Source organism: Pseudochaenichthys georgianus, chromosome 10 (assembly GCF_902827115.2).
Source record: "Pseudochaenichthys georgianus chromosome 10, fPseGeo1.2, whole genome shotgun sequence".
Lineage (NCBI taxonomy): Eukaryota > Metazoa > Chordata > Actinopteri > Perciformes > Channichthyidae > Pseudochaenichthys > Pseudochaenichthys georgianus.
In genome coordinates this window covers 8053423-8067161 of record NC_047512.1, presented here as the reverse complement: position 1 = coordinate 8067161, position 13739 = coordinate 8053423, and the positions used below count along the sequence as shown (strand labels likewise).

Here is a 13739-nt window from a genome sequence, read left to right as displayed (position 1 = left end):
ACCTCCACTGTCCGCGGCCGCAGCTAGACCCTTCTCCTGGAGCCCGCCGCTTAGAGGTGGCGGGCGCGGACCGGTTATAGAGCCCATAGTGTTAAAGGTGGTTAATTTTACCTGTAAATCCATAGATGTAGGAGGTTCCCTAGTGGCCGTTAGCTGTACACAAAAAATGGGGGAAAAAGTCGCGGCTTATAGTCCGAAAAGTACGGTAATTGTTTTGGTCATGGAAAATTAGGTAACGGTCATGGAGAAGTCATTGAAAATCATTGGTGAAAAGGTGAATGAACCCTGTTGAACACTGACTCACAGTTTGCAATGAAGCCACAGAAATAACCAAAACAAAGCCATACATATCCAATCGCCTCCGTACAGCTTTTATTCGGGGGAATCTTTTTTTCTAGTGCTTCCGGAAATGTTGTAGTTACAATATCAATACTTAAAAACGACCAACCGATGTTCACAAACTGCAGAATTGTGACAATCAATTTGCCTCAAATGGTCACAAAACTTGAATTGGCAGATCTCGATTCTGTAGTGAAACTTTTTTAATTAATTAAATTCAGGACTGTGGCTGTTTTCTAAAGACTGTAATTCCAAGGCCAACCTGACAACAAAGGTAAACAAAAAAGATGGTCCAAGTATGATCTCAATAAATATCCCAAAAGCTTAATCCATTGTCATTAAGAAAGTAACCTTGATTGTTTAGTAAGAATTAGCCTTGACCATCCTCTTTATGTCACATGAAGGCATCACAGAGCAATCAGGCTTAAAAAGACGATTTCTAGCCATAATTAGAGCAGGCAATTTCTCTGATTGTGTAACGCAAGTTAATCAGTGAAATGTGGGTGTAATCTTGGTTTAAATAAAAGCCTCCTAACAGTGGGTTTAAACCAGGGGTGTCAAACTCAAGGCCCGGGGGCCAAATCCGGCCCGCGACTTCATTTTATGTGGCCCCGCAAGAGCTTGCAATGAATATAATACGTTTATTATACGGTTACATGACGATTTACAGAAGCAGGTTGCCCATAAACTACATGTCCCACAATGCATCTCGTTTTGTGACATGCACACTGAAGAGACTTCTGCTTTCAGACTTAGTTAAGTTATTATCCTATCCGATACTAATCCAATTCAGAGGCAATAATGTAATATAATACATTATTTTATATATATATTGTATATTTATATAGTTACAACCGGCCCTTTGAGTGCAACCTTTATGCAAATGTGGCCCGCGATGAAATTGAGTTTGACACCCCTGGTTTAAACAGTCCAGCTGTGATCAAAGGCCTGCTGCTGTTCTTCACTACTTAGACAATCATAAATAATCATGTTCCTCTTGTCGCTCCTGAGGGGCATCCAGTCCAATTTATCAAGCACCAAGATCTGAGCCTCCATTATTAATCAAAACAGGAAGCACTACATGCACAAAGAACTGTGATGTTAATTCATTCACAGTGGATTCTGCAGCATTCATCTGGCAGTCAGTGAGCAGTTTAGGGTAACAACATCTTGCTCAAGGACACTTCAGCAGGACTTGAGGGTGCTGCTTTGATGTACATCTGATTCAAGTTTGAGAATTGCCTGTCCTCACCACTCATGATGATGCCACCTCATCCTCCAGTTTGCTCGTATTTTAAGGTCACCTTCTGCTTTTGGGCAATTGCCAAGACAAAGCTATGGTCCAAAAATAGTCAGAGCTGCAAGCCCTTAAAGAGTGGCGGTGGAAAAAGCAACCTTTCTTTTGTGAAAATACACCCAAAAACAAGCGAGGCCCAGAAGCAGAATGACGAGGCAAGCGTTCATATTTGCAAAATGTCCTAAAAACGGGTTTGATATTTGAGCTTTTAGATGGAGGGAAACTCGGGTTCCCTGATTGTCTCTCTGTTTCCAGTGACCCTAAACTCAAGTATGATTTCATTCCTTAAGGTCATAAAGAGTGTGACTGATAGTGTTTCTCTTCCTACATCTCGTAAACTGTCTTTTGAACCCAGCCAGGAGCCTCACTCAGCCAAACACGCGTTTAGAGCACGTGTCAAACTCAAGGCCCGGGGGCCAAATCAGGCCCTTAGTGGATTTAATTTCGGCCGGCAGGATAATTTCTAATTACTATTAGATCTGGCCCGCCGGTATATTGCACGCACACCTTCACTCCATCCTGAGGGTCTCCTCCGCTCAGAGCCTGAGCCCAAACATTGATGACCTTGCCCCCGAGATGAGACGCCAAGTATCTGAGCTAGCATCACAGCAGCACACTGAGTTTACATGGATGTTTCCTTCTGCACTTTCTCTCACGACAACAGGGCATGTTTGGAAAATAGTTTTGTTGAAGCTGTTGTTGGCCTGTGGAAAAATGTGATCATAAGAAATGACTCTGGAAAAGCTGCAGATAGAGCCATAAGAAATGAATGCAACTGATTATTTAATGTTGTTTTTATAGGCATTTAAGCTTTGTTAGTTCCAGGTTTAATATGTGCAATAAGTTCATTTCAATAAGTTCTGCAATAAACATTGAACCAGTCCGGCCCTCGACTAGTACCGTTTTTTTATTTTGGCCCACTGTGTATTTGAGTTTGACACCCCTGGTCTAGAGGCTGGATTATGCTAACCGGCCGAGACTTCCAAGTTTGCACAGAGATTTAAAGAATGAACCAGAGAAGAATAGTCTTCTCTGCCGAGTTCAGAAGCCATTTCTTTTCTCCCTTCATGTTAAAAAAGCCGCAGGTCCCTGGAGAAGGCAGGGTCATTGACTTATGAAGGCGATTAAGATTAGTGTGAATCAGCCGGGGGAGCAGTTCGTCCATTCAGGAGCGATGATAGCAACCCCGCTTTGATCCTTTCATTATGAGAAGCTATTGAACATCATTGTGACAAGTTGCATGCGGTGTGGGAATTGCCAATCCCCTATTCAATTTTGCCAATTTGCAAAGCTGTGCTGAGTGTGTTGGAGATAGGGGCAGACTAAGCAGGAGCACTGTGGTACATGACAAGAGGAGGTGAGGCTCTTCTGAGGACCTGCCAACAGCAGCAATACACCCTCTCAGTATATCAGGGCGAAGTTCAAAGAAGTCACGTTGAATATTTCTAATATTCAATCAAAGTCGAGGGATTTCTTAGACTTTGTGATGTGCTGACTATTCAGAGACAAACGCAATCATATAACACCTTTTTTAAGACCCTTTCCACACATTTTAAAACCTCATCGCCACTTCGAGTTTTAACCGGTTACCTTGGCGACACACTTTACCTCACATTGACTATATACAGTATTGATTGTCATTCCTCCTTATCTTCCAACCATTTGGACGCAGACTTGCATTTCCCCATAACGATGTTGCTTAGCAACCGGCGTAAACGGACCTTTGCTCTATCAAGCAGTGAGCGTGCGATGTCCTGTTCAGATGACGTCAAATCCAACGGGATGCCATCAATAAACTCCACAGAATCACACTACACACCTACGCCATTACTACATTCAGGCAGACGGTAGAACACAACCTCTTTGGACCATTTAGATACTTATTGAAAACAAGCTACAAAAGGTAAAACCTTGGAAAATGCTTTTTAATACTTTTTAATAGCCTTCATTTTCACTAAATTGACTTTATCAACTTTTAATACTTTTTAAAACCCCGCGGACCCCCTCATTGTGTTAAACTCAGAAGGGTTTGATATTAATGGGATGGAGTCATTGTTATACCCTCCATGAAGGCAGGGCCTAAGGCTTTTATATCAAACTGCATTAGTTACATCTGAGTGTACAACAGGAATTTATAAAAGGCTCCGTAATGCTTCGATTTAAGGCGTTAAATATGGAGGTTTTTAACAAACGATATGGTACGAAATGTTTATCTTGAAACAAGTGACTGAAATCGTCCAAGAGATGATTTCACCTGTGTTTTGCAATTTCTTAATATCCTCTATGGGAAATAAACTAGAGCTGGTAAAGTGAAAATGTGCCCCTTTTTTCCACGACTTCCTCAAATGACTTATTAAAAATCAGATGAACTGCAGTCTGACAGGTGCTGTACCAAATGGGCAGTTCTGTCACCTTGTTCCAAGATAAATATGAATTGTATGAGTCGCTTTAAGATGAAAGTACTTCAGTCGAGCAGTACAGTAACTGCCTCGAAGTGTATTTCTATTGAAGCAGGTTCTTCATCAGAAATGCTGCCTTTCCCCTTTCATTAGAGTTGAAAAAGCGCGACATGAATGGCTCCTTTGAGTTTGTGTCCCCATCATCCTTCATGTGTCGCGATCCTCTCAGCGCTTATTGCAGCTTATTAGAAATGTATGTAAAAACCCTTTGGCTTACTATAGCTCTTAATCAGCTTGCAGCGTGGTGTGTGTGTGAGGAAAGCATTGCCATACCATCATGTCAAGGAAGAGTCTTGTTTCATAATGTTTGGCTTGTAGTATTCGAGCACTATTTAAAAAATGATTTTCTAGCAATGAGTAGTGTTACGTAATGTGTTTATTGTTTACCCACAAATCCAGCAGAGAATTTCCAGCAGTGGGATGATCCGACCAGATATTTTTAGATTTCTAAATATCCTCTGCCTCCTGGTGTGTGTCCTCCCTTTATGTCTTTATTATTAATCTATCCTTTCTTCTATCCCACCTCATCTGTTCCAACTCTGTTTTCCTCAACAATCCCCATTTTACACTCTTGTTATGTAATCTCCCTTTTTATCTTCCGCCTCTGATCCCCCTTTTCCTTTAATCTAATGTCCATGTCCACCACCTTTCTCCTGTATATCCTTTAATGAATTCTCCTTTATTCTGCATCTCATTCCTCCCCTGCTGACCCCAGGCCATCTACTATGAGATCGGCTTCGTGGTCTGTGCGGCGCTCGGCCTGCTGTTCGCCGTTCTGGTTCCGATAATCGGCATCTTCTTCTGCATGTGCCGCTGCTGCGATAACTGTGGCGGCGAGATGCACCAACGCCAGAGGAAAAACGCAGACTGTCGACGAGGCCTGCTGGGAACTCTGCTCTTCTCCACCTCGCTGGTCATCACGTGAGTACGACACATATATGTACACATGAACTGGAGTTAAAAGCAAGCTGCACTTCCATCTTTTGTAGTGTGTAATGCACACATCCAGGCCGAAACACACAGTGCACACATTCACCCCTGGTCATGTTGTGAGTGAGTGACTTTCACACACAAACACACACGGTCATCAGCTTTCCCCATCCCCCACAGTCTCACTACTCACTGCAAATATCTTATATCAGCATTTCAGAAGTGCATTTTATAACGGCATTTCTTCAACAACAACAAAACACTACACCTAGCTTACTAATACAACAGTAACATGATCAATTGTAGTAATTGTATGATGAACTGCATTGTGTTCTACTCTTTTGATAGCAATGGGATGGAGTCATTGTTATAACCTCCATGAAGGCAGGACCTAAGGCTTTTATATCAAACTGCATTAGTTACATCTGAGTGTACAACAGGAACCCTTGCTTTCTAAAAGGCTCCGTAACGCTTCAAGTTAAGGCGTTAAATATGGAGGTTTTTAACAAACGATATGGCGATTTTGTTAATATCCTCTACGGGAAGTCAACTGGAACTGTTAAAGTGAAAACTAAACACTACACATGGCTTAAGTTAATGCAGGCTAATAAAACCGTAACATGATCAATTGTAGTAGTCATATTTTCTGTGTGTTTGTACAAATAGAGTTAAATGCAAGCTCCACTTCCATCTTTTATAGTGTGTGTTAATGCACACATTCAGGCCGAAACACACAGTGCACACATTCACCTCTCGTCATCTTGTGAGTGAGTTTCACACACACACACACACACACACACACACACACACACACACACACACACACACACACACACACACACACACACACACACACACACACGGTCTTTCCCCATCCCCCATGCAGTTTGCTATATATAGTAAAGTCCTACTGTACTGTAGACACTCTGTGGCAGCACCCGTCATGCTTGTGTTCACTCGGCACTGGTCACTATAATCTGCAGAGGGTTCGTGTTGAATGAATGAGAAACAAAAGCCTTCCCCACGATACAGAAGTTAATCACAGTTATTGTATATAACAAAGTATTTTATGTTTCAATTGGCTGTCCCCTCTACACCTTAATATTCTCCTTTTGCTTTCTTGTATAATAATTGAAGGACATACTGCTTCTGCCGTAAGGTTTATTATATTACTGCTACAGCTGTCATTAAATATGCACATGTTAAGCAATTGGCTGATGAATGTGAATCTTGCACGGCGCTTATTGCACACATTGCCAAAATGTCAAACTGTAGTAACCGTGGTGAATTTTTTTTATTTAGGGATTTAATAAATAGTACCTCAAACTATATTCTGGATGGACGCTCTTATACTGTAATAGACCTGTTGTTCTTACAGGTCAACTGCTTTTAAAAACATTAACCCTGTATCGAAATGATTGCCAAGTCTTGTGAAACTTTTCTCCAGACTCGTTTCATTAAATCAAAGTTCTCTGCCGACCAAAACTGAACATTAAAAAGCCGCGACAGATCATGAGTATTTCTTAATCCACCTGTACTTCTGGTTGTAAGTATGCTTTCTCTACAGAATTTTGGAAGCAAAAGAAAAACAATCCTTTCTTTACTTCATTAGTATCCCTCAGACAAATTACTCAAGACATTATAACAGCAAATACTGTCTCAGTGCTCATATGGGAACATTCCTATATTGTTAATGAAGGGGTGGAAACTAAAGTAAGTAATGATATACCAGCTCAAGTTGCACAAGATAAGGGAAATGTGTTACGCAGCGTCCACACTACAGCTTCAAAAATAGCTTGGAGCTGGGCGTGTCTGGAGCTTGGGGATTTTATTCAAGCAACACGACCAACAACCAATCACATGAATCTCCCGCCCCCGACATACAAAGCAAAAAACCCCGGGGATTGTATGGGAGCAATATATATATAAACTCCCCAAACAGGCGAAAACCTACCAGTTTCACCCACTGTCTCTGCCACCTCCCTCCATGCCTGGTTCCTCCGGTTTGTATCCCGGTAGGTGAAGAGGGTCTGGTCATACAAAACCGGGTGATTCGCTACGGCGATAATTAGTTTCTCCTCCAACTTTTTTTGAAATATAGAAATGAACGGCGGGATATCTCTCCCAGCTTAGACGCGGTTTGATTGGCTATGGCTTGAGCTGTCAGATTTTCCGAAACGGGATTTGATTGGCTGGCGCTGGCTACTCCGGCGTCTCAGGCGGAGACGGACCGCTATGCTACCCACAATTCAGTCATTCAAAGTGAATGGGCAGATTGAAGCTGTCGACGCTGTAGTGTGGACGGGCCGTTAGGGAGTGGGCTGAAAATGTTTGAGTTTTAACTTCATCAGTAAGTACACAACTGTACATTAAAACAGATAATGTTCAGATGAGCCAGACATACATATTTTTTAATCCACATTTCTGTCTAAAATGATGTGTATATTTTAAAGTGTAAGTCTTTTTTTGCACTAGAAAAGTCCCTCTCATTGTAAGTATGCCTTCACTGAAGTATTTTTTAAGCAAAAGAAAAACAATACTTTCGAAGATCTCATGACCTAAAAATAACTCATTAGGAGTGCATTACACGGGGATTTCTTAATCTAATCTAATATAAACTCAAGAAATGATAACGGCAAGCAAAACCTGTTCCAGTGCTCATATGGGAACATTCCTATCATTGTTCAATGAAGGGGTGGAAACATCTAAAGTACCTCATGATATACCAGCTTGAACTGCTGGAAATGTACAAGGGAGTGGGCTGGAAACGTTTTTTTAACTTTTTCTATACAAGCCTATAATCTGGCTGTCAGATTATTTTCTGAGAGATGAGTTTCTCTGTTTCATTGTCCCTGCGGTAGAAGAGGCATTACCCACGGGGGTCCACGGAACAAAAGGTCGGGGAGCGCTGCGTGAGGACTGCAGGGACCCAGGAGTGTACTTAGTTTGATGTTCTTTGACTTTTTGTCTTCCTTGGAACCGAACCGGGCTATTCGAAATTCCAGGGCAATATCCTAGAAGCCGAGACGCGAGAGTCTGAGAGCATCCTCAGAGCTCTTGTTAAATCTCCCCAGCTACCTGGCAGAGAGGCTGCAGAGGCTCTAATGAAGCAATTACAGGCGGAGGAGAGTGATGAGCACCGAGCTGCAGGGTCAGACTGCTTTTTACCGCCGCTAGAAAGCTGACAGCGAGGCACTGAGGAGTGGCGGGGGTGATATTGATTTTTCAAGAACTGTTAAAATCAGATTAGGAGGAGTTAAAGACACCCACATAAAGGTGAGGACAATGAAGTGGCTGAGGAGGAGATAGGAGAGTAAAAAACACAAGGATGTTTACCAGACCTGGACACTGTGGTAGTTCATACTGTGGACAGGATATTCATTTATGAAACATTACGCAAGTGAAGAAAAGTTACATTTAAGTGAGCTACACACTCTGCCAATCTATTTGATATCAAACAAACCCCAGAACAAATCTCTTTAGGTGCATTTTGGACATTCTGTAGTCATGCTTTATGAATTTGTGATATTGGGCTTCATACATAACATTTGATTGATTGATAAAACATACCTTTTTTATGCGACATGATTGCAGTGAATACATTTTTGAATACATCCAAGTAACAGAGTTGCATCTAAACCAGACCCATTTACAATAATATCATACCACTAAATATGTTGTGGGTATCTTTGAGTATTTGGAAAGTACTACCTCAACAAATACTTATATAAGGCTTATATAATATTTGATATGGGGTTTATGACAGAATCCGGGCATGAGATGATAAGAGAAAAACACTCTTGCATGACCCTTTACTCCGATGGTGGTAGGATCAAAGCCCAGAGGAAGTGCGAAAAAGTCGTAGTTTAAAACGTGAATAAGTCATGTTCACTGGGTCAGAGCGGTAGCTGTCGGGATTTGATTCACACGGATGCAAGTCATGCTGAAAATGCACACAGTCCTGCACAACTGCTATGGCTGTTAAACGTGATGTCTTAGTAAAACACAACAGATGTGAAGTTCAGGAGATAATTTGGCATCGTATGCCCTCGAGGGAATGGCTAATCCTTTAATTACTATGCCATGTTATAACATCAAAGCTGTATGCCAAACAAATGTGAAACGTGTTATCAGTAGGAAACTCAAAGTGACGTGTGTTAGCATCACAGATGACATCCCACCCACGAACTGCCATTTAGACACAAGTTTAGAGTGAGGTGAATTGGAATTGTTATAATGATATCAGCAATGATGTAGCCGTAATGGATGCAGGCTTGTCATGGTTATGTTTGGTCTGGTGAATCCAGCAGTAGTGAACCTAAATAACCCAACTTTCCCAAAACATTGGGCATACAAGTGAACATCAGCATTCAAATGAATGAATGTGGACTCCTCTTAAGTAGCTTAAAGGTTTTATTCCACACTGTCTGACAGTATATCTTTCGACCGGCTTGTTGCAGTTGTTCGTGTCATGGCTGCCCTTTTCCATTAAATGGGGAATTCTACATGTCTTGTGCATCAATAGCACACATGTATATACATTTGATTAAAAGTAACCTTGATATATGTATTGTCTTTGGAGAAAATTGATGTCCATAGCGTTGAACAATGCTTGTTTGCAATTAAATCCAAGTATAACTTTATATAATCTACAACCCTCTCACCTGCAAAGCTACATTCCCATAAAACTGCAGTTTCATTTCAATAAAACTAAACTGCAGTTTCATTGCATACAGATATATTTTGTCCCAGATTATGTTCCCAGACTAAAACATGTGGTTGACGTTAACTTAACAAAACTACCTGGTTAGGTTCTGTATAAAATCATTGTTTGGCTTAAAATAAGTATGTTTTTTGCTAAAGCCCGCGTCACACTGTCCCGATATTGACACCAGATGGACACACGATAAAGGAAATGTTCATATTCGGCTCGGATTGTAACAACATCGGGCCATTGGTGAGGGCATCTTAAGCCATCGTATGACCGCCGGTGGAGTTTCTCAGGCTTCAGCAGCAACTTCGTGAGCGGTGGCAAAATCTTTGGCATGCCAAACAATTGCCGAAGGACCTTGCGAAGGTTCATTTACGTGTTGAATTTGTGTCTCCATTTTGCCCTTCGTAAGGCCATCGTGAGAGCATCTTGTCAAATCGTGTCATCTTCGCCTTTACTTCGTGCGATCGTCAGCGCCATCGGGCATTTTTCGCCTCACGAAGACAATACGAAGGAAACAAGAAGCTGCTCGATTATCTTAGGAAGGCTACACGACTACGTGAAGCCCTCACAATGCCGTCGTGTAGCCATCATATTATAGTACGATGACATCGAGATTGCATTTATTGCACAACAAAATCATGTAAACATATTATGTAAATAACCCAATTTGTGTTCTGTGAAACTGAAAAGGATATTACATTGTTTTTGTTGATTTCGTTGCAGTTGTATGTCTTATATGTAATTTAGGTTAACTTCCTGTTTTATTTAGATGCTTTTATTTTGAAGGCGAGTTTATGCTGTGCACAGGAAGTTGTTGTTGCTATGGAAACAACATGACGGAGTGTGTGGTTCAGGTGCCATCGTGTGGCCTTCTGTAGGCATCGTACTTGCTTCGGCTGTTGCTTGGCCGTTGTCCAAGTTCGGGGCCAAGTGCGGGGCCATCTTCGTGCGAAATTCACAATTCCATATCGGGACAGTGTGACAGGGCTTTGCTGAATTTACAGATGTGAGTCAAACTTAATTTTGGGTGAGGATGGATTCACACAAGAGCCAACCACCTCAATACAAGCACTTATACTGACATTAATACAACACCTCAATCAAACGTTGTATGGCACAAAATACATTTACCTTAAATTGCCCATGCAGTTTCTTCATAGACTCCAACTGTGCAAAGCCTTCACAGATGAGCCATGTTACTTCAGCATGTGTTTAACGTATCATGTCTCAGCTCATGCATAATGAACTGTGTAGTAAATGGCATGTTGCACCAAGCCTGCCAGCTATGAAAATGTCACACCGTACATTATTAAATCCACAGCAGCAGCTTTTTCAGTCTCCACTAACCAGAGTCCACACGCCTGATTTATAATGATAAAATGAAAGATCCTTCCCTCTGTTCCGGCCAAGTGGAAGACCTCTGCCTCATGCAGTTACCCAGAATGCATTTCAGCAAGCTATTTCAGTCGCAGGGTGTCCAACGCTATTAACACAAAAGGTCTTAACATTATGAGCTTAGTAATTCATGCTAATCATAAGGAGTCTAATTAATGATAATGTAGGCGCCAGTGCCTGAACTTTAAACCTCAGTCTGTTTGAAAGTGAAATATTAAGATATTTTATTACTGAGAAATCTACAAGGGGGTGTCCTCAGTGAGTGTAATGAATACCACATCATTGGCTCCTTTATGGCCTCTTTTTCACTCCTGTTAGTCTTTACCTTCTAGCTAACGGAGACACAAGAACTCATCTTATACATCATGCAAGCAAATACAAAAAAAGGATTATATTAGGTTTACATTTTGGTAAATATTCGCATTTTAGAGGTCATACTTTTACCTCATGTGGAAGCCAAACAACAGTCAGCCGTTGTGTAAAAACAAAAGGAAGAAAGCGCTGCCAGCATGCCGAAGAGCTGTTTCATAAGGGACTGCATAAACAAACATAAATACAAGAATGCAATATTTAAACATAACTTTACATATAAAGCCATAGGAGAGCAACATGATGCAAAGTTTCTAAGGGGCTGTGCAGCGTATTCCGAAATAAGACAATATGTCCACACAATGCCTTTGAAGTAGTTGTTTTCCTCAGGTTCACAAATGCTTTGAAATGGGACAACGTGTCTGTAGGCATTCAGACGTTGTTCAGTATCGTGCTGTGTATTAAATTAAGCAATTTACATGTTAGAAAACTCGTATCAGCTGATTTTGGATCTAAAAAGCCCCTTTTTTTTAAGATATTATTTGTTATCCGGTATTTTTAGAGGTGGCATCGGGAGTGTTACAATTGTATTGCAATACAAGACCTCCAGAGCAGAATCAGAGGGTTGATCAAATCATGTATTCTGCCTTGGGCCAGTTCTGATGAAAACATAACGTGTGAGCCAAACCCTTACTCTGTGTGTGAGTTTAGTTTACAGCCTGTATGGGCTTAGGGGGAAACACACAGTAGGTCCTCTCTTAAGAATGTGACGAGAGTTATTAGCACATTATTCTGCTGAATTATTAATAAAGTGACCCAATTAACGAGTAGAAACAAATGTTCCTTACTTGTCCTCTTGTTATTTCTCTGAAGGGAAGCAGGAGTTCAGCGGCTACGGCCTTAGACAAATGCATCTACTGTCAAATCTATCTAGAAACACACGTCTGTACATGTGAAGTTAGAAACTCCAAAGTCCACTGTAAGCACTGCTAGGATTGTACTTCTCTATTTTGCCTTTCTATAATGTTGTAGTTGTTGTAGCTCTTAATAACTTTAAATAACTGGTATTTGGTGCTTTATAGAACAGTGTTTGTTTGCTAACTGATTGTAGTGAGCACACACGGGTTCACCTACTTACTGCTGACACAAATACATGAACACAATCTTTCTCGAAACACAAAACCAAGCGCACAATTAGTCACTTAGAGACACACAAGCAAACGTCCTCTTCCTCTGTGAGCAGCCTCTCCGAGGAGTCGTCACATCCAGCGCTATTTTTAGTGGATTCATTAATACGGAGATGAAGTTCACTCTGTCACAGACGATGAAGATGTCACTTTCTGAATACACGTCAAGCTACTGGGATGGAAGAAAATGTGACATGACAAATCCGAGTTATGGAGAAGTTTGCTGGTTTAACGTATTGGTTTATTTTAACCCCAAGATATGAGACTTTGCTCAAGGGGGCCGCTGCAGAAAAAAGAGTAGGGGAAAGGGGATTACACGTAAACATCAAATAGATTCTAAAAGTTCTATATAAAAATAGCCAAATATTTAGTAGAAGAATTGATATATTTGCTTCATTGATTTCATGCTGTTGTAGCTGCCTTATTCATAGATACATTTGCATACGTGTTTGATCTACAGGAGTTTCACGAATGTGCCCAGAAGATAAAGTACCTCAGTGTAAATTATTCAGCTTTAAGAAGATCAATAGAAGTGTTGAGATTCCCGTCTTCAAACCCTTTCGAAAACACGGCTGCTCTCCGCGTTCCTGAATCACTTATTTTGGAGATGACATGTTGTTGAATTTCAAGTTACATTTCCTCTAATGAACAAAACAGATCCCGGCTCAGATCCCTTTCTACAAATCATGATACCCAGTACACTTATGATTGCCACCCAGCTTGCAGACACCACACAATGTCAGCTTTTCACAAACCACTGCTAATTAACTGGAGAGCTTGTTGTCAGAATGTCCCATAATTGATCAGATCTTCCGGCGAGACGATCATTCAAAGTTTCCCTTTTTCTCTGATTTATAGCTGAAATCCATTTTAGTTTTTACTAATTAAATGTTTTCCTCATCGTGGTGTCTTTCACGGTCTGCGTGCTCGCTCCAAATCAATACACCAAATAGTCGAACAGGAATTCTACAAAGTGCAACTAATTGAGGTTCACAGCTCGGTCAGGCTTCTCTTGAATGTATTGGAGACCTTTGTGTTGATGATAAGGCGCATTGTTTCAGAGGAGAGGGGAAGGATGTGAGAAGGCGAAGTGACGTACGGCTGAGAGG

The 13739-nt window shown here is 41.2% G+C and overlaps 1 protein-coding gene across 12 annotated transcripts in view; it reads left to right on the top strand.

The window, feature by feature from the left end:
- The window catches only part of prom1a (prominin 1a), a 91674-nt gene that overhangs the window by 40467 nt on the left and 37468 nt on the right, over nt 1-13739 (top strand). For all 12 annotated transcript variants that reach the window (XR_004552949.2, XR_004552945.2, XR_004552948.2 and 9 more), the window contains one exon: nt 4811-5016. Coding sequence is in view for 5 of the 12 variants with exons in the window: in XM_034093050.2 (XP_033948941.1) it covers nt 4811-5016 (206 nt within the window). In the remaining 7 variants the exon portion in view is untranslated. The remainder of the gene's footprint in view (nt 1-4810; nt 5017-13739) is intronic.